A 21,037-nucleotide genomic window follows, 5' to 3' on the forward strand; every position below is an offset into this window, starting at 1 on the left:
TGATTGGAGGGAGAGCAATTTGGATTAGTGCTGTGGGCATGTGGAGCATTGCCTTGTGGGAAATCAGTGGATGTGGCATTTCCTGTAATTAGTTGTGCTTGTTAGAAAAATGAAGGGGCTACTAATTAGCAAGTGGGTAGCTTTTTGACTTGTGCCTTTCCTTGAAGATCATTATTATTATCTTCTCTAGGCAAATCTAAGAAGCCTTGTGGCAGAGGCGAAAAAAAGCTCAGTCTTGCTGCTCAACAGCTTCATGCCTACGTGTGTAGTTTAATGTGTATATTTTATTTTGATATGTATAGGTGTGCTAAACAGGGCTCATCTGGAAAATAGACCTTGGTCTCAGCATTGACTCCCTGTCAAAATAAAAAATGCAGATGCAGCGCATTTAGATAGTTCTTATAGGGGTGACTGCCTGTGACAGACAGCCGCACTGTAAGCACGTGCTGGTCGACCCTTGCAGGCTTTTCACGACAACATCTTGGATTAGAAACCAGGCCTCCCATTTTCGCATTGAAAAGAGAACTAGCCTTTGGCATCTGGTTAGACTATGATAATGTATCGTTTCACCAATTTTAGACAACCAAGAGCTTGATTTGATAGCAACCGCAAGCATAATGTGTTTACATACAGTGTTGGTCATTTGGTATTACGATAAGCTTGTGACAATTTTGTATACAGACACCAACACATAACCAATACTGTAAATAAATTATAGCAGATTATAAATTATTACTGTATTAAAGGGATAGTGCGAGCTTTTGACATTTTTATGTCTTTGTGTGCAGTTTGAAGAAAATTGAAGGTCGTTTCGCGAGCCATTGCTAGCTGGCACAATGACTGGAAGTCTACAGGTCACAGTCTCCGAGAATTATTCCATTAATTTGACTTCCATTATCTCACAGGCAAATTAGCACAAAATGTAGCCTACACTGCTTACAGTGGCTTGCGAAAGTATTCACCCCCTTGGCATTTTCCCTATTTTGTTGCCTTACAACCTGGAATTAAAATGGATTTTGGGGGGTTTGTATCATTTGACTTACACAACATGCCTACCACTTTGAAGATGTAAAATATGTTTTATTGTGAAACAAACAAGAAATAAGACAGAAAAACAGAAGACTTGAGCGTGCATAACTATTCACCCCCCCAAAGTCAATGCTTTGTAGAGCCACCTTTTGCAGCAATTACAGCTGCAAGTCTCTTGGGGTATGTCTCTATAAGCTTGGGCACATCTAGCCACTGGGATTTTTGTCCATTCTTCAAGGCAAAACTGCTCCAGCTTCTTCAAGTTGGATGGGTTCCAGCTGGTGTACAGCAATCTTTAAGTCATACTGCAGTCTTTAAGTCATTCTCAATTGAATTGAGGTTTGGGCTTTGACTAGGCCATTCCAAGACATGGAAATGTTTCCCCTTAAACCACTTGAGTGTTGCTTTAAGCAGTATGCTTAGGGTCATTGTCCTGCTGGAAGGTAAACCTTTGTCCCAGTCTCACATCTCTGGAAGCCTGAAACAGGTTTCCCTCAAGAATTTCCCTGTATTTTGCACCATCCATCATTCCTTCAATTCTGACCAGTTTCCCAGTCCCTGCCAATGGAAAACATCCCTACAGCATGATGCTGCCACCACCATGCTTCACTGTGGGGATGTTGTTCTCGGGTGATGAGAGGTGTTGGGTTTGCGCTAGACATAGCGTTTTCCTTGATGGCCATTTTTTTTCTGATCTGTACTTCTCCACAACTTTGTCCCTGTCCTGTTTGAAGAGCTCCTTGGTCTTCATGGTGCCGCTTGCTTGGTGGTGCAGTCCCTGGGGCATTTCAGAACAGGTGTATATATACTGAGATCATGTGACAGATCATGTGACACTTAGATTGCACACAGGTGGACCTTATTTAACTAATTATGTGACTTCTGAAGGTAATTGGTTGCATCAGATCATATGTAGGGGCTTCATAGCAAAGTAATTTTTTTCATTTCACTTCACCAATTTGGACTATCTTGTGTATGTCCGTTACATGAAATCCAAATAAAAATCTATTTAAATTACAGGTTGTAATGCAACAAAATAGGAAACACGCCAAGGGGGATGAATACTTTTGCAAGGCACTGAAGTGACTGAAAAAAATACCTGCAGTTGCATAAATCGTTCAATCCACATTTTGGTTTCCATGCTGTGTGTATTGGTCCATTTCTCTGTAACATTCTTTGTTGAAACCAGGCCAGGAATAGAATATAACTGGAGGGTGCTTACTTTCAAACTGATCACTTGTTGGCGATCAAAAATCCTTATTGCCTTAAATTGGGGAGCTGGTTGATTGAAACAAACTTTCTTTTGCACTGATCCGGGTTGTAATATGTGTTGAGTTTATCAATGACCTGATTAAATGTATGCACACTTTTACGATTAACTGGTCTGTGCTGTACTTTCCAACACTGAATATTAACTGACTGTAAATACATTTTAACATCCAGGACAACTTTTACTTCTTCACCCAGCTCTTTTTTTGGAAGACACAAAATAAGAAGAACATAGGCTATTGGTCATTAGATTCGTCTGTAATTATGGAGATGCTTTTTCATTTGTTTTATTTCTTGACTTCAGATAGCGGTCTATTGCACAGTTTATTTTTTAGTCTAAGGTATTGTAATAGTTTTGCAGCATGTACTGTATTATTGTTAACCTGCAACAAGCATCCCAGCGGGGTATTGGCACTTTATTTTTCAAGCGATATTCTGATCTTGAATTAGCCTATCTATTCTTTTCTTTGTACTTCCATGGTTGGTTTCACTGACTTTCTCCTTTAACTGCCCCTAATTTACTCATTTTTACAATTTCCGATGACCAGAGATTGAGTTTGTTGGAGAGGATCAGCGTAAGCAAAGTGAGGTGTAGAATCACGAATCTACAAATACTACACAAACAGACGTTGATTGATTAATTGATTGATTGGAGACACTAGCGGGATAATGCTGTAAATACACAGTGCCTCATTTAATTTCCCAAAACACAGAGCCCTATACATGGTATCAGAGACCAGCAGCCTTCCAGCTGCCAGTTCAGTTCCATTCCCATTTTTGTGTCGCACAGCCATCGCATTTGTGTCGCATTTTTGTGTCGCTTGAACCAGCAAACAGGAGTCCTCCTCCCTAACCTCTAGGCTACTGCTGTCCCACGAGCTAATCCCCTCATATTTGAATGAGTGGATGTGAAATTCAGATCACTACAATTCTTCTACTTTTAGGACTTTTAGTGGATAGCAGAAGTTGCACAGGAGGAACAGGAGGTCAGTTTTACACATAATAATCCATAATCCGTTTCCAGGAATGATCCTGATGTGACATTACATAAGAACTGGGACCAGAGCTGTCGGGATTAGCACGCACAGTGACTCCAGAGGACATGCTAATCTCCCTATGTGATTATTAGTCATGATATTTAACACTGGCTTAATGAGCAAAGCAGTATTATCTGGCATATTTTCCTGTTCCATCTGCCTCTCTGGGTTTCCTTTAACAAAGGTACAGAGAATTTAAGTGGATTTATTTTAAATCAGGGATTATTCAACAGATATGGAATGACTAAGGAAGGTTTTAGCAGTTCAGTCCTGATGAATCTGGACTAAAAGGGAGCTCTAGGTCCTTTTGTTAGATAAAATGTTTAGGTGTTGGAACCCTGTGACGGGGATGCTTATTCGATCCTCGCATGAGCCCTACACACTTCTACTCCCTCTATTCCAGCCATACTAAACAAGCGGATCACGGTCTGGACCCGCACCCAGAATGGGGTCGATACGGACCACGGGTCCTGACCTAATAAGTTTTGGGTTGTGCATTGGGAGTTTTCGTCTTATGTCATTCACTGACAGACCTTAGAGAGCTATTTATAACCTGTCAGAAATGTCCAGTTGATCAACTAGTGCATGTTAGCTAGGTAGGTAAATTAGGCTGCTATCTAATCCCCAGGGCCCACATTGATTTTGTTGAGTCACTCGGGTATCATATGAACGCACATAAGACAGCAAAATGCGTAGAATTGCAGGAGATTTTGTTTAAAGCTGTAACATTTTCTCTCCACTCCATGAAGAGCTGTGTAGAATTGCATAAAATGTGCTTTAAAATGGCAAAATATTCACTCCGCCAACAATAGGGGTGTGAACAGTTTGAACAGTTTGAGGTCGCATGGGTTGCAATGTGGGGTTTATTCCTACACTGATAAATTATAATGTCCATCCGGACCACCTAGGAAATGTGTGTGTGACCGGACATTCTCAGGTAGTAGTTGAGTACGCCTGCTATACTCAGTCTCCCTGCTTCTGCTCCTATCCTGTCATAGAAAATAATACAACTATATTGGAAGTTTGGTTTAACAGGTTTGACAATGCATTGCTTGCCAACCAAGCCTCAGCCCAAGCACACATAGATTTCACTGTGGGAAATGCAGCTCTTCCATGTTTAGAGGGGTTCCATGTTTAGAGGGGATGGAGTTATTTTTTATGCAGTGAGTATATGAATTGATTAATTAATGAATGCAATGACAAAATCTGCAACCTATGCTTTAATGTCCTTTATCTCAAGGACATTATCAACAGCAATATTTCAATACTTATTCATTGTGTTTTTTAGGAAACAATTTTTTGGCAAAATTCATTTTTTTTATTTCATTTTATAATTTTTTCTAACTTTTAACAGGGAAGACATTGAGACATAAAGTTGGAAGTTTACATACACCTTAGCCAAATACATTTAAACTAAGTTTTTCACAATTCCTGACATTTAATCCTAGTAAAACTTCCCTGTCTTAGGTCAGTTATGATCAACACTTTATTTAAAAAATGTGAAATGTCAGAATAATAGTAGAGTGAATGATTTATTTCAGCTTTTATTTCTTTCATCACATTCCCAGAAGTTTACATACATTCAATTAGTATTTGGTAGCATTGCCTTTAAATTGTTTAACTTGGGTCAAAGGTTTCGGGTAGCCTTCCACAAGCTTCCCACAATAAGTTGGGTGAATTTTGGCCCATTCCTCCTAACAGAGCTGGTGTAACTGTGTCAGGTTTGTAGGCCTCCTTGCTCGCACACGATTTTTCAGTTCTGCCCACACATTGTCTATAGGATTGAGGTCAGGGCTTTGTGATGGCCACTCCAATACCTTGACTTTGTTGTCCTTAAGCCATTTTGCCACAACTCTGGAAGTATGCTTGGGGTCATTGTCCATTTGGAAGACCCATTTGCGACCAAGCTTTAACTTCCTGACTGATGTCTTGAGATGTTGCTTCAATATATCCACATACTTTTCCTGCCTCATGATGCCGTCTATTTTGTGAAGTGCACCAGTCCCTCCTGCAGCAAAGCACCCCCACAACATGATGCTGCCATCCCGTGCTTCACGGTTGGGATGGTGTTCTTCGGCTTGCAAGCCTCCCACTTTTTCCTCCAAACATAACAATGGTCATTATGGCCAAACAGTTTTATTTCTGTTTCATCAGACCAGAGGACATTTCTCCAAAAAGTACAATCTTTGTCCCCATGTGCAGTTGCAAACTGTAGGCTGACATTTTTATGGCGGTTTTGGAGCAGTGGCTTCTTCCTTGCTGAGCGGCCTTTCAGGTTATGTCGATATAGGACTCGTTTTACTGTGGATATAGATACTTTTGTACCTGTTTCCTCCAGCATCTTCACATGGTCCTTTGCTGTTCTGGGATTGATTTGCAATTTTCACACCAAAGTAGGTTCATCTCTAGGAGACAGAACGCGTCTCCTTCCTGAGTGGTATGACGGCTGCGTGGTCCCATGGTGTATATTCTTGCGTACTATTGTTTGTACAGATGAACGTGGTACCTTCAGGCGTTTGGAAAGTGCTCCCAAGGATGAACCAGACTTGTCTCCACATTTGACCCTACTTGTTCAACTCTGATATTTTCTGAATGAGTTGGGTAACGCATCTAGTCTGTATCTTACTTGTTGATATTCAGTGGGCAATCACAGTCTCCGTGGATTAATAAATAGGTGAAAATAAATGGATAAGAAACTATTCCATTAATTTGTCTGAAATCTTCCCACAGACAAATTTTTAAGGTTCTTTTTTTCAATTTTCGCCAAAAATGACATAGCCAAATCTAACTGCCTGTAGCTCAGGCCCTGAAGCAAGGATATGCATATTATTGGTACTATTTGAAAGGAAACACTTTGAAGTTTGTGGAAATGTGAAAGGAGTGTAGGAGAATATAACACAATAGATCTGGTAAAAGATAATACAAAGAAAAAACCAACTGTTCTTTTGTATTTTTTTGTACCATCATCTTGAAATGCAAGAGAAAGGCCATAATGTATTATTCCAGCACAGGTGCAATTTTGGCCACTAGATGGCAGCAGTGTATGTGCAAAGTTTTAGACTGATCCAATGAACCATTGCATTTCTGTTCAACATGTTGTATCAAGACTGCCGAAATGTGCCTAATTTGTTTATTAATAACTTTTCATGTTCAAAATTGTGCACTCTCCTCAAACAATAGCATGGTATTATTTCACTGTAATAGCTACTGTAAATTGGACAGGGCAGTTAGATTAACAAGAATTACATTTTTCTGCCAATATCAGATATGTTTATGTCCTGGGAAATTTTATTTTTTACTTACAACCTCATGCTAAACGCATTAGCCTACGTTAGCTTAACCGTCCCGCGGAACACCGATCCCGATGGAGTAACACAAATTGTAGCCTGTATCTTTGTGGTAAAAAAAAGTAGCTTAAACATTTGTGTAAATCGTTCACTCCCTATTTTTTTGTTGCATGTTACGTGTATTGGTCCAGGTCTAGGCAAAGGATAGAAGATACGAGGAGGGTGCTTAGGCTACTGTCAGGGTGCTTACTTTGATTAAAACAAACTTTGTTGGGGGACTGATTCGGGTTGTAATATGAGTTGAGTTTACACTGAGTGTACAAAACATTAAGAACACTAATATTGCCCTCAGAACAGCCTCAATTTGTTGGGCATGGACTCTACAAGGTGTCGAAAGTGTTCCACAGGTATGCTGGCCCATGTTGACTCCAATACTTCCCACAGTTGTGTCAAGTTGTCTGAATGTCCTTTGTGTGGTAGACCATTCTTGATACCCACAGGAAACTGTTGAGCGTGAAAACCACAGCAGCGTTGCAGTTCTTGAAACAAACGGGTGTGCCTGGCACCTATTACCATACCCTGTTCAAAGGCACTTAAATATTTTGTCTTTCACATTCACCCTCTGAATGGCACACATACACAATCCATACACAATCTGGCCTGTTTCCGGACCTCTGGCAGTCTCTATGGGGGTACCACAGCGTTCAATTCTCGGGCCGACCCTTTTCTCTGTATATATCAACGATGTCGCTTTTGCTGCGGGTGATTCCCTGATCCACCTCCACGCAGACAACACCATTCTGTATACATCTGGCCCTTCTTTGGACACTGGGTTAACTAACCACCAAACGAGCTTCAATGCCATACACCACTCCTTCTGTGGCCTTCAACTGCTCTTAAACGCTAGCAAAACCAAATGCATGCTTTTCAACCGTTCGCTGCCCGCACCCGCCCGCCCGACAAGCATCACTACTCTGGACGGTTCTGACCTAGAATATGTGGACAACTACAAATACCTAGGTGTCTGGCTAGACTGTAAACTCTCCTTCCAGACTCATATCAAACATCTCCAAACCAAAATCAAATCTAGAATCGGCTTTCTATTTCGCAATAAAGCCTCCTTCACTCACTCCGCCAAACTTACACTAGTAAAACTGACTATCCTACCGATCCTCGACTTCATCTACAAAATAGCTTCCAATACTCTACTCAGCAAATTGGATGCAGTCTATCACAGTGCCATCCGTTTTGTTACCAAAGCGCCTTATACCACCCACCACTGCGACCTGTATGCTCTAGTCGGCTGGCCCTCGTTACATATTCGTCGCCAGACCCACTGGCTCCAGGTCATCTATAAGTCTATGCTAGGTAAAGCTCCGCCTTATCTCAGCTCACTGGTCACGATAACAACACCCACCCGTAGCACGCGCTCCAGCAGGTATAACTCACTGGTCATCCTCAAAGCCAACACCTCCTTTGGCTGCCTTCCCTTCCAGTTCTCTGCTGCCAGCGACTGGAACGAACTGCAAAAATCGCTGAAGCTGGAGACTTACATTTCCCTCACTACCTTTAAACATCAGCTATCTGAGCAGCTAACCGATCGCTGCAGCTGTACATAGTTCATCTGTAAATAGCCCACCCAATCTCCCCTACCTCACCCCCACATTGTTTTTATTTACTTTGCTGCTCTTTTGCACACCAGTATCACTACTTACACACCATCATCTGCTCATCATCATCTGCTCATCTATCACTCCAGTGTTAATCTGCTAAATTGTAATTACTTTGCTACTATGGCCTATTTATTGCTATACCTCCTCATGCCATTTGCACACACTGTATATAGACTTTTTTCTTTCTATTGTGTTATTGACTGTACGCTTGTTTATTCCATGTGTAACTCTGTGTTGTTGTTTCTGTCGCACTGCTTTGTTTTGATGGAGGAATTCAGATATGACGTCAGGGCTGGGAGTTAACAGGGACCTCATGATATGATTTTTATCACAATTCTTAGTTACTGATATGATATGTATTGCGATTCTCACGATTTTCACGATTCTATATGTATTGCGATTCAATACGGCAATTTTATTGCGATTTCATGTTCCAAACATTTTGCTCACTGTATCGATTTTAATAAATCAGCCCAATCTAGTTTGTATTTTTTTCAAATTGTCGTCGTCTGCTGCAGAGATGCATGAGAAGTTCGTTTTGATAAGTCTTTGAAATAAAAGTGATGAAAACATGTTGGCTCACTATTTAAAACAAAGATTTAGAACTAGCTATAGAATGAAAAATACCAGAGTTTTGGAGCAGGTACAGCCGACTAGCGCCAGCTAACTCTACTTAGAATAAAATAAAGTACACAATATATACTGTATATTTATTTACAAATAGATTTTTTTTTGTATTTTTTATTTTTTTAAATTTTATCCCCTTTTCTCCCCAATTTTCGTGGTATCCAATCGCTAGTAATTACGAATTACGAAGGTCGAAAGCCATGCATCCTCCGAAGCACAACCCAACCAAGCCGCACTGCTTCTTTAACACAGCGCGCCTCCAACCCGGAAGTCAGCCGCACCAATGTGTCGGAGGAAACACCGTGCACCTGGCCCCCTTGGTTAGCGCGCACTGCGCCCGGCCCGCCACAGGAGTCGCTGGAGCACGATGAGACAAGGATATCCCTACCGGCCAAACCCTCCCTAACCCGGACGACGCTAGCCCAATTGTGCGTCGCCCCACGGACCTCCCGGTCGCGGCCGGCTGCGACAGAGCCTGGGCGCGAACCCAGAGACTCTGGTGGCACAGTTAGCACTGCGATGCAGTGCCCTAGACCACTGCGCCACCCGGGAGGCCCTTACAAATAGATTCTTGGAGTCAATTTATTGATATAATTTCGGCCAAAATAATATTGTGATATGTAACTATCGATTTTAATAAATCGGCACAATCTACCTTCATTTTTTTTTTAAATTTGCCGCCGTCTTGGAGCTGGAATTGGGATCATGTATGCTAAAGAATGTTGATACAAAAAAAGCTTAATGGAGAGCGATGTATAATACGACAAACTTAGCAAATGAGGCAACCATGGTAAGTACATGGGGGGCGGCCATCTTCATGCATGTCTGCCATTACTTTAACCCCTTTTTTCCCCATGGATTTGCCTATAGTTTGGGATTAAGAATAGCTTGAGTGGTTTTCCATTTGGCTGATAAATCTCAAGAGCCTGCTGAGAAACACATTTTTAATCAGGAGCCTATCTTGGTCAGCTATATAATGACTGACATACAGTAGACACAGCGCTGCAGTGGTGTCAGTCTCTTGAATCCATTCTCGTCAAATCATCATCACTACGACACTAATGTCTCTCTACTGTCTTCATCTGCCTGTCTCTGGATTGTAAAGGCATGCTTCACATCTATGTGCTCTTTTTCTTTCTCCCTCTCTCTTTTCTTCGATGTGAAGGCTGTGAGTCCCGGGGCACCAGAGGATGAGAGCAAGCTGTCGGTAGGTCCTGTCTGGTTTGTCTATGTGTATGTCTGTGTCTCTATGGCTAGTCTAACTTCTTTCTCTCCTTCCATACTGTACTCAAGAACCATGCGTTCTCTGTTTTATGGGTCCAACCTGCCTGTAGTATCTCTATCTCTCTCGTAAAACTTTTCTATTGAACATTTATTTAACTAGGCAAGTCAGTTAAGAACAAATTGTTATTTACAATGACGGCCTACCTCGGCCAAACCAAGACAACGATGGGCCAATTGTGCGCTGGCCTATAGGACTCCCAATCACGGCCCGGATGTGACACAGCCTGGATTCAAACCAGGGACTGTAGTGATGCCTTTTACACCAAGATGCAGTGCCTTAGACCGCTGCTCCACTCGGGTCTGTCTTTGCAATTCAAATATTACTCTCTCAGTACGTCACTAGTGCTACTGAGTTATTATACAATGATGCCTACAGTTTCAAACACTTGAAGACCAGTTAATATATCCAAAATGCTAAAAATAAAGTTATTGATCAGAGAGTGTTTTGCTAAAAGTCCTGAGAACCAATATAGGCAACAATGAAATATTAACTTTACATTTTGTCCAAAAAGGCCCCAAAACTGTTTTGAACAGCAAAAGGAGAATTCTCAGCGGATTCCACTAAGCTGCATCCTTGTGGCCTTTCACAAACAGCGCAGACAGTCTTGTGTGTCCCAACCCGCTCACAACCATATGGCCTTAAGAATTAGCAGCTGACACCTCCAGATTGGGCCGAAGCATCACCACAGGCCAGCCAAAGCGGGCACACTCAAAACAGCTGACGCCTATGACGGTGGCCGATATCCCACATATCTCAAGTTCAGCTCAAACCACCAGAGTAACCTTGGCAAGGCTATTTTGGCGATATCATGATGACCACTTTAGTTGTAATCGGTTGCTTTAACCTATGGAGTGGTGCATTCTGTCTGATACCCCTGGCCCTGTGCCTGTTTTAGCATTAGCTGCTATTGAATTAAGCTTACATTTAGCATGAAAGCTTCTGGCTTTCATGCAAAGGATGAACGGTGAATCATATGCAACAGAGTCTCATTAAAGATTATGGTATTAGGCACAGTAGACCTGTCAGAAAGGGCTTTGATTGCTGTGTTGGAGGTGGAACTGCGTTAGAGCTGTCAAATCCACAAGCGGCTCCTGACAATATACTGTACCTAAAGCGGACATTGCCATTGGCTGCACAGAGTTGCATTAACAGAAATCCCATGCAGCCTTGACGAAGGCAGTTGACGAAACGTGTTTTACTAGCCTGAGTTACAATACATTTTTCACATTGGAATTTTACAAACATTCACATTAATTGTGTGTTTGGTGTAGGCTTACCTTGGCCTGACAGTTTTAATAGCCGTGTAATTCTCTCTCAGAAAAGTTGAGAATTCCCTGTCATGTAGAGAGACAAGGAAGCCCAGCTAGCTTAGCTAGCCTAGCTAGCCTGTAGCCTCAAACGGAGGATGCTAACAAACGTATTCAACGCTACAGGAGCTGTGTTTATTTTGCTTTATTCCGGGGCAATGTGGATCTCCCAGACTTTCAATATAGCAACTGTTTGCTTGCAGAGGACTACAGGAGCAAAGTGGCTACTCTTAGCAAACATGTAGCAGACTTACACAAGCTACTGGGGAATTCACGGCTGCCTACATTTTCTTTCTCTTCAACCCCAGTAGCCGAACGTCGCTCTGGCCTGGTAGAAGTGTCACTGCCGTGTCGGCTCTCCATAGCCGACTGGCCGGTACTCTGCAGGGATCCCTCCCCGAAGGAGTCTTCCCCTTCCCTAGAGAATGGAGTTAGTAGGATGCTCCTGAATGACTTGGTGGATGTTCCTGTTCTCAATCCTACCAACCAGCCATGGAGATATGTCACTCGCAGTGGAAGTCGAAAACAGCAACCTCTGGCAACGGGGGCCTCCTTGTCGAAGTTAAGCCCGGACTGGACTCAGTCTAGAAACAGCTTCGCTGCCCTGAATCCAGAGGTTCTGGCGCCTTCTTCCCTGGGGGCTTCTGATATGAGATCGGATCCAGAGGTACCTGCGCCTTCTGTTCTGTCTCCCTCTCCTGTGGCTTCTACCTCAGGTTCAGATCCTCAGAGCTCCCCCTCATCAGACCGTGAGACTGTCTAATACTCCATCTCATTCATCATCCACGATGTATACTACAGCTGGCTCGGGTCCCACCGCCCTTCAGTCCTCGAGAGTTTTGTGAAAGAACGGCCGGACCTCGTCGGCCATTGCACTAGCTGTCGCCATTCGCAGCTCTATGGTAAGAAACATCTCAGTTCCTGGGGCAAAAACCCTTTGCTATCCTGGAGCATAACAAGGCTGCTTCCAACCATTCTGCGACAGCTGCCGGGAGCTGACACAGTCTATGTGGGGTCTAGGAGGGCTATGACTAACTCGGAACTGCTGAAAATGTATTTTAAAGGAGGGCTAGCTCTGAAAAATTCCCAAAAGCTGGCAATTATTTCAGGTCTGGTACCAACGTTGGGCCGTGGGTGTGGAAGATTCAGCAGGCTACTAGCATTACACACCTGGCTAAAAGTTTCCTGTAGCTCTGTTGGAATATCTTTTGTAGATAACTTTGACACCTTTTGGAAACAGAAGATGCTCTACATGAATGACGGAGTCCATCCAAATCATCTTCGCTCCTAGACTCTGTCCACACATTTCAAGGCTGCGTTGAGACAATGACTTATCAATGACTCAACCCCAGCTCAGATACCGTTGTAATGGTGAGTTGTAGTAATGCTGCAGAAAATGTACATAATCCCAGGTGTGTTGGCAGTCACAATGAAGTAACTTTTATGTCCCTCTAACTCCCCCGAATGCCTCTGTCGATCCTATATCTATTGTATACAGTAATCATGTGTCTATGAACCAGCGTTATATTGTTAGCGCTGAGGCGGTGTGCCCTAGTAGGAAGTCCACTGTGTGCAGCTCACCCTGAACTATCAGCTCAAACATACAGTAAATAATAATTCGCTTCCCAGTAAAGCAATACAAAAAATCTAGCATTCCAGAAAAGTGATAAAAATAGCCTACATTAACATATATAGCCTAAGTGACAAGGTTCATGAAATCAATAACTTGCTAGTAACAGATGACATTTGTATTTTGACTATCTGAAATTCACTTAGATAATACATTTAATGATACAGTGGTAGCAATACATGGCTTTAACATCTACAGAAAAGACAGAAACACCAATGCGGTGTTGCAGCCTATATACAGAGCCACATTTCTGTAAAGCTTAGAGAGCATCTCATGTTAAATACTATTGAAGTAATATGGCTACAGGTTCACCAGCCTCACCATTCTTGAGGGAAGCTGCTATAGACCATCAAGTGCTAACAGTCAGTTTCCGGAAAATATGTATGACATGCATGTGATTTTCAACAGAGGTATATTTTCTGGGTGACCTTAATATCGACTGGCTTTCATCAAGCTGCCCACAAAAAAAAGCTTTAATCTGTAACCAGTGCCTGAAACTTTGTTCAGGTTATCAGTCAACCAACCAGGGTATTTACAAACAACACAGGAATTAAATTAAATCATGCATTGATCACATCTTTACTAATGTTGCAGAAATCTGCTTTAAAGCTGTATCCAAATCCATCGGATGTAGTGATCACAATATAGTAGCCATATCTAGGGAAACCAAAGTTCCAAAAGCTGAACCTAATATAGTATATACACGAGGTCATACAATACGTTTTGTGGTGATTCCTATGTTGAGGATATAAATAATATTTGCAGGTCTGTGGTGTGTAATGCGGAGCAACCAGACGCTGCACTTGACACTTATGAAATTGCTTATTCCAGTTACTAATAAGCATGCACCCATTAAGAAAATGACTGTAAAAACTGTTAAATCCCCGTGGATTGATGAGGAATTAAAGAGAGGGATGAGGCAAAAGGAATGGCAAATAAGTGTGGCTGCACGACCGATTGGCAAACGTACTGCAAATTCAGAAATCATGTGACTAAACTGAAAAAAAAGAATAAACTGTGAAACAAAGATATAAAATATATAAAGAATGATAGTAAAAAGCTTTGGAGTTTGCAAAAAGGCAAACTCAGCTCCATCATGCCGACACTACACATCCAAGTATAACTGTCCAAATTATTAAAGACAAGCATTTGTAATTTTGATTTCTGAAAAGTAAGTGTGGAAGAGGTGAAACATTATTGTTGTCTATCAATAATGACAAGCCACCTGGGTCTGACAACTTGAATGGAAAATTACTGTGGAAAATAGCAGACGATATTGCCACTCCTATTTGCTATATCTTCAATCTAAGCCTACAGTTGAAGTCAGAAGTTTACATACACCTTAGCCAACTACATTTAAACTCAGTTTTTCACAATTCCTGACATTTGATCCTAGTAAAAATTCCCTGTCTTAGGTCAGTTAGGATCACCACTTTATTTTAAAAATGTGAAATGTCAGAATAATAGTAGAGAGAATTATTTATTTCAGCTTTTATTTCTTTCATCACATTCCTAGTGGGTCAGAAGTTTACATACACTCAATTAGTATTTGGTAGTATTGCCGTTAAATTGTTTAACTTGGGTCAAACGTTTCGGGTAGCCTCCACAAGCTTCCCACAATAAGTTGGGTGAATTTTGGCCCATTCCTCCTGACAGAGCTGGTGTAACTGTGTCAGGTTTGTAGGCCTCCTTGCTTGCACACGATTTTTCAGTTCTGCCCACAAATTGTCTATAGGAATGAGGTCAGGGCTTTGTGATGGCCACTCCAATACCTTGACTTTGTTGTCCTTAGGCCATTGTGCCACAACTTTGGAAGTATGCTTGGGGTCATTGTCCATTTGAAAGACCCATTTGCGACCAAGCTTTAACTTCCTGACTGATGTCTTGAGATTTTGCTTCAATATATCCACTTCATTTTCCATCCTCATGATGCAATATATTTTGTGAAGTACACCAGTCCCTCCTGCAGCAAAGCACCGCCACAACATGATGCTGCCACCCCCGTGCTTCACGGTTGGGATGGTGTTCTTCGGCTTGCAAGCCTCCCCTTTTTTTCCTCCAAACATAACGATGGTCATTATGGCCAAACAGTTCTATTTTTGTTTCATCAGACCAGAGAACTTTTCTCCAAAAAGTGTGGTTTTTGTCCCCATGTGCAGTTGCAAACCGCAGTCTTGCTTTTTTTATGGCGGTTTCGGAGCAGGGGCTTCTTCCTTGCTGAGCGGCCTTTCAGGTTGTCGATATAGGACTGGTTTTACTGTGGCTATAGATACTTTTGTACCTGTTTCCTCCAGCATCTTCACAAGGTCCTGGGATTGATTTGCACTTTTCGCACCAAAGTACGTTCATCTCCAGGAGACAGAACGCGTCTCCTTCCTGAGCGGTATGACGGCTGCGTGGTCCCATGGTGTTTATACTTGTCACTATTGTTCGTACAGATGAACGTGGTACCTTCAGGCGTTTGGAAATTGCTCCCAAGGATGAACCAGACCTATTTCTGAGGTCAAGGCTGATTTCTTTTGATTTTCACATGATTTCAAGCAAAGAGGCACTGAGTTTGAAGGTAGGCCTTGAAATACATCCACAGGTGCACCTCCAATTGACTCAAATGATGCCAATTAGCCTATCACAAGCTTCTAAAACCATTACATAATATTTTGGAATTTTCCAAGCTGTTTAAAGGCACAGTCAACTTGTGTATGTAAACTTGTATGTAAACTTTTATGTAGACCCACTAGAATTGTGATACAATGAATTATAAGTGAAATAATCTGTCTGTAAACAATTGTTGGACAAATTACTTATGTCATTCACAAAGTAGATGTCGTAACCGACTTGCCAAAACTATAGTTTGTGAACAAGAAATTTGTGGAGTGGTTGATAAACTAGTTTTAATGACTCCAACCTAAGTGTATGTAAACTTCCGACTTCAAATGTACGTAAATTGTGTGCCCTCAGACCTAAAGGGAAGCAAAAGTCATTCCGCTACTCAAGAATAGTAAAGCCCCCTTTACTGTCTCAAATAGCAAACCAATTCAGCCTGTTACCAACCCTTTGTAAACTTTTGGATAAAATGTTGTTTGACCAGATACAATGCTATTTTACATTAAACAATTGACAGACTTTCTGCACGCTTATAGGGAAGGACATTTAACACAAATGACTGGCTGAGGTTTGGCTGAGAGTCTGAGAGAAATTGGCTGAGAGAAATTGATGATATAAAAGTTTGTGGGAGCTGTTTTAGACTTCAGTATGGCTTTTGACATTATCGATCATAGTCTGCTGATGGCAAAACGTATGTGTTATGGATTTACACCCCCTGATATATTGTGGATAAAGAGTTACCTGTCTTACAGAACACAGAGGGTTTCTTTAATGGAAGCCTCTCCAACACAATCCAGGTAGAATCAGGAATTCCCCAGTGCAGCTGTCATGACATGTCACTGGCTCTAAGTAAAGCCTGTGTGTCTATGTATGTGGATGACTCAACACTGTACACGTCAGCTAATACAGTGGGTGAAATCATTGCAACATTTAAAAAGGGTCTGCAGCCAGTAGAATGAGTGGAAATAAATAAGTTAGCCCTAAGTATTTCTATAACTAAAAGCATTGTATTTGGGACAAATCATTCACTAAACCCTGAACCTCAACTAAATCTTGTAATAAATAATGTGGAAATTGAGTAAATTGAGGTGACTAAACTGCTTGGAGTAACCCTGGATTGTAAACTGTCATGGTCAAAAAATGTTGATGCAACAGTAGCTAAGATGGGAAGAAGTCTGTCTATAATAAAGCTCTGTTCTGCCTTCTAAACAACACTATCAACAAGGCATGTCCTACAGGCCCTAGTTTTGTCACACCTGGAATACTGTCCAGTCGTGTGGCCAGGTGCCACAAGCCTTTGTCCTTCAGGTATTTCCTTAGGGGAACAGCCAAGGACTTGAAAGGATTGTGTAATAGTGCCATTGTTTGTTGACAGCGTTGACCTCCTTTTGCAGGCTAGGCCACGACTCCAGAGAGGTGGCAGCTCAGCCTCCCTGCACAACAGCCTGATGAGAAACAGCATTTTTCAGCTTATGATCCACACACTGGACCCACTCAGTGAAGGTAAGCAGTTATCCAACATACACAACACTGTTTCTCTATTCTTGTCTTGCTACTAATGTTTACACAAAGCGACATGGTATGCCTTGGTTTTATCTTTGCCTGGTTCACTTCCATACAGTGCCAGAAGGTTAACAGGTGTTCATAATCCCGGTTCTCTTCAGTTTAACCCAGGACTTTCTGTCACTCGACCAACATTCAATGGAGAGAGGTTGAGTTGTTGCACATACGTTTTTGCAATTAGATCGATTCTAATAGAACCATGTTCTTCATGGCTATTTGATAAATAAATATAGAACACACCATAAAACCTATATTCCGATGCTGTGAAATGGATTTGTCTTCAGTCTACCATAAATGTAGCACTATCCACTACTATCCCTCTCAGAGCAGTACAGTAGTATAATGTACTTCTAGTCACTTGCTGCTCTGACTTACAGTATAGCTCTGAGAGCTGTAAATAACATTCCCAGGTTAAACCTGTGGCTTCGGCCCTATACTTTATATTGTGATTTATTGAAGCAGAATTTTGCTTGTTATTTCAGACCAGGGCTCTGTGAACATATACAGTACCACATAGGAGCCTAGTGAGGGGAGGACGGCTCATAATAATAGCTGGAATAGAGTGAATGGAATGGTATCAAACACATGGAAAGAACAGAAAGGCCCACGCACTGTACATCCCCCTAATTACCACCAAAGTTTATTTGTCACGTGCGCCGAATACAACAGGTGTAGACCTCACAGTGAAATGCTTACTTACAGGCTCTAACCAACAGTGCAATTTCAACAAACAAAAAAAGTATTAGGTGAACAATAGGTAAGTAAAGAAATAAAAACAACTGTAAAAAAGACAGTGAAAAATAACAGTAGCGAGGCTGTATACAGTAGCGAGGCTATAACAGTAGCGAGGCTATATACAGGCACCGGTTAGTCGGGCTGATTGAGGTAGTATGTACATGTAGATATGGTTAAAGTGACTATGCATATATGACAAACAGAGAGTAGCAGTAGCGTAAAAGAGGGGCTGGCGGGTGGTGGATGGTGGGACACAATGCAGATAGCCCGGTTAGCCAATGTGCGGGGGCACTGGTTGGTTGGGCTAATTGAGGTAGTATGTACATGAATGTATAGTTAAAGTGACTATGCATATATGATAAACAGAGAGGAGCAGCAGCGTAAAATAGGGGTTGGGGGGGCACACACTGCAAAAAGTCCAGGTAGCCATTTGATTACCTGTTCAGGTACCTCTTATGGCTTGGGGGTAAAGACTGTTGAGAATCCTTTTTGTCCTGGACTTGGCACTCCGGTACCGCTTGCCATGCGGTAGTAGAGAGAACAGTCGATTTTTAGGGCCTTCCTCTGACACCGCATGATGTAGAGGTCCTGGATGGCAGGCAGCTTAGCCCCAGTGATGTACTGAGCCGTACGCACTACCTCCTGTAATGCCTTGCGGTCAGAGGCCGAGCAATTGCCGTACCAGGCAGTGATGCAACCAGTCAGGATGCTCTCGATGTTGCAGCTGTAGAACCTTTTGAGGATCTCAGGACCCATGCCAAATCTTTTTAATTTCCTGAGGGGGAATAGGCTTTGTTGTGCCCTCTTCACGATTGTCTTGGTGTGTTTGGACCATTCTAGTTTGTTGGTGATGTGGACACCAAGGAACTTGAAGCTCTCAACCTGCTCCACTGCAGCCCCGTCGATGAGAATGGGGGTGTGCTCGGTCCTCCTTTTCCTGTAGTCCACAATCATCTCCTTAGTCTTGGTCACGTTGAGGGATAGGTTGTAATTCTGGCACCACCCGGCCAGGTCTCTGACCTCCTGCCTATAGGCTGTCTCATCGTTGTGGTGATCAGGCTTACCACTGTTGTGTTGTCTACAAACTTAATGATGGCGTTGGAGTCATGCCTGGCCATGCAGTCGTGGGTGAACAGGGAGTACAGGAGGGGACTGAGCACGCACCCCTTACGGGCTCGTGTTGAGGATCAGCGTGGCAGATGTGTTGCTACCTACCCTCACCACCTGGGGGCAGCCCGTCAGGAAGTCCAGGATCCAGTTGCAGAGGGAGGTGTTTAGTCCCAGGATCCTTAGCTTAGTGATGAGCTTTGAGGGTACTATGGTTTCGAACGCTGAGCTGTTGTCAATGAATAGCATTCTCACGTAGGTGTTCCTTTTGTCCAGGTGGGAAAGTGCAGTGCGGAGTGCAATAGCGATTGCATCATCTGTGGATCTGTTTGTGCGGTATGCAAATTGGAGTGGGTCTATAGTTTCTGGGATAATGGTGTTGATGTGAGCCATGACGAGCCTTTCAAAGCACTTCATGGCTACGGACGTGAGTGCTACGGGTCTGTAGTCATTTAGGCAGGTTGCCTTTGTGTTCTTGGGCACAGGGTCTATGGTGGTCTGCTTGAAACATGTTGGTATTACAGACTCATTCAGGGACAGGTTGAAAATGTCATTGAAGACACCTGCCAGTTGGTCAGCACATGCCCGGAGCACAGGTCCTGGTAATCCGTCTGGCCCCGCAGTCTTGTGAATGTTGACCTGTTTAAAACCTCTTTGGGCTAGGCGTGCCGCTAGCGCCCCACCTCGACAACATCCGGTGAAATTGCAGAGTGCGAAATTCAAAATACAAAAATCGTAATATTAAACATTCATGAAAATACAAGTGTCTTACATCATTTAAAAGCTTAACTTTTTGTTAATCCAACCGCTTTGTCAAATTTTAAAAAGCCTTTAGTGGCGAAAGCATACCATGCGATTATTTGAGGACAGCGCCCCACATACACCAGCATTAAAAACATTTTCCAAACCATCAGAGGCTTCACAAAAGTCAGAAATAGCGATAAAATAAATCACTTACCTTTGAAGATCTTCCTCTGTTTGCAATCCCAAGGGTCCCAGATACACAACAAATGGTTGTTTTGTTCGATAAAGTCCTTTATATCCCAAAAAAGTCAGTTTATTTTGCGCGTTTGATTCACTAATCCACCCGTTTCACTCGTTCAACATGCAGACAAAGGAATCCCAAAAGTTACCAATAAACTTCGTCCAAACAAGTCAAACTACATTTCTAATCAATCATTAGGTACCCTAATATGTAAATAAATGATACAATTTAATACGGAATGTAGTGTGTTCAATACCGGAGATAAATAACGAAGTGTGTGCCCTCATCCACGCGCGCCACAAGACTACAGTCCAAATGAGAGCCACCTTGAAAAAACACCTGAGAATGTGTTCTATCCAATGCTACCAAATATATGCATATCCTAGCTTCTGGGCCTGAGTAACAGGCAGTTTTACTTTGGGCACGTCAGTCATCCAAACTTCCGAATACTGCCACCTAGCCTTAAGAAGTTTTAAAGGTCTTTCTCACGTCAGCTACGGAGAGTGTGATCACACAGTCGTCCGGAAGAGCTGATGCTCTCATGCATGCCTCAGTGTTGCTTGCCTCAAAGCAAGCATAAAAGTGATTTAGCTCGTCAGGTAGGCTCGTGTCACTGGGCAGCTCGCGGCTGCGCTTCCCTTTGTAGTCTGTAATAGTTTGCAAGCCCTGCCACATAAGACGAGCATCGGAGCCGGTGTAGTACGATTCAATCTTAGCCCTGTATTGACGCTTTGCCTGTTTGATGGTTCGTCAGAGGGCATAGCAGGATTTCTTATAAGCTTCCAGGTTTGAGTCCCGCACCTTGAAAGCAGCAGCTCTACCTTTTAGTTCAGTGCGAATTTTGCCTGTAATCCATGGCTTCTGGTTGGGGTATGTACGTACGGTCACTGTGGGGACGA

The 21,037-nt window shown here is 42.5% G+C and overlaps 1 protein-coding gene across 1 annotated transcript in view; it reads left to right on the plus strand.

The window, feature by feature from the left end:
* Positions 1–21,037, plus strand: part of LOC120030200 (sodium/potassium/calcium exchanger 2-like) — a 141,766-nt gene that overhangs the window by 51,215 nt on the left and 69,514 nt on the right. Inside the window, exons 2-3 of the mRNA XM_038975554.1 lie at positions 10,088–10,129; positions 17,143–17,251. Coding sequence (XP_038831482.1) covers positions 10,088–10,129; positions 17,143–17,251 — 151 coding nt within the window. The remainder of the gene's footprint in view (positions 1–10,087; positions 10,130–17,142; positions 17,252–21,037) is intronic.

This window comes from Salvelinus namaycush, chromosome 36 (assembly GCF_016432855.1).
Source record: "Salvelinus namaycush isolate Seneca chromosome 36, SaNama_1.0, whole genome shotgun sequence".
Lineage (NCBI taxonomy): Eukaryota > Metazoa > Chordata > Actinopteri > Salmoniformes > Salmonidae > Salvelinus > Salvelinus namaycush.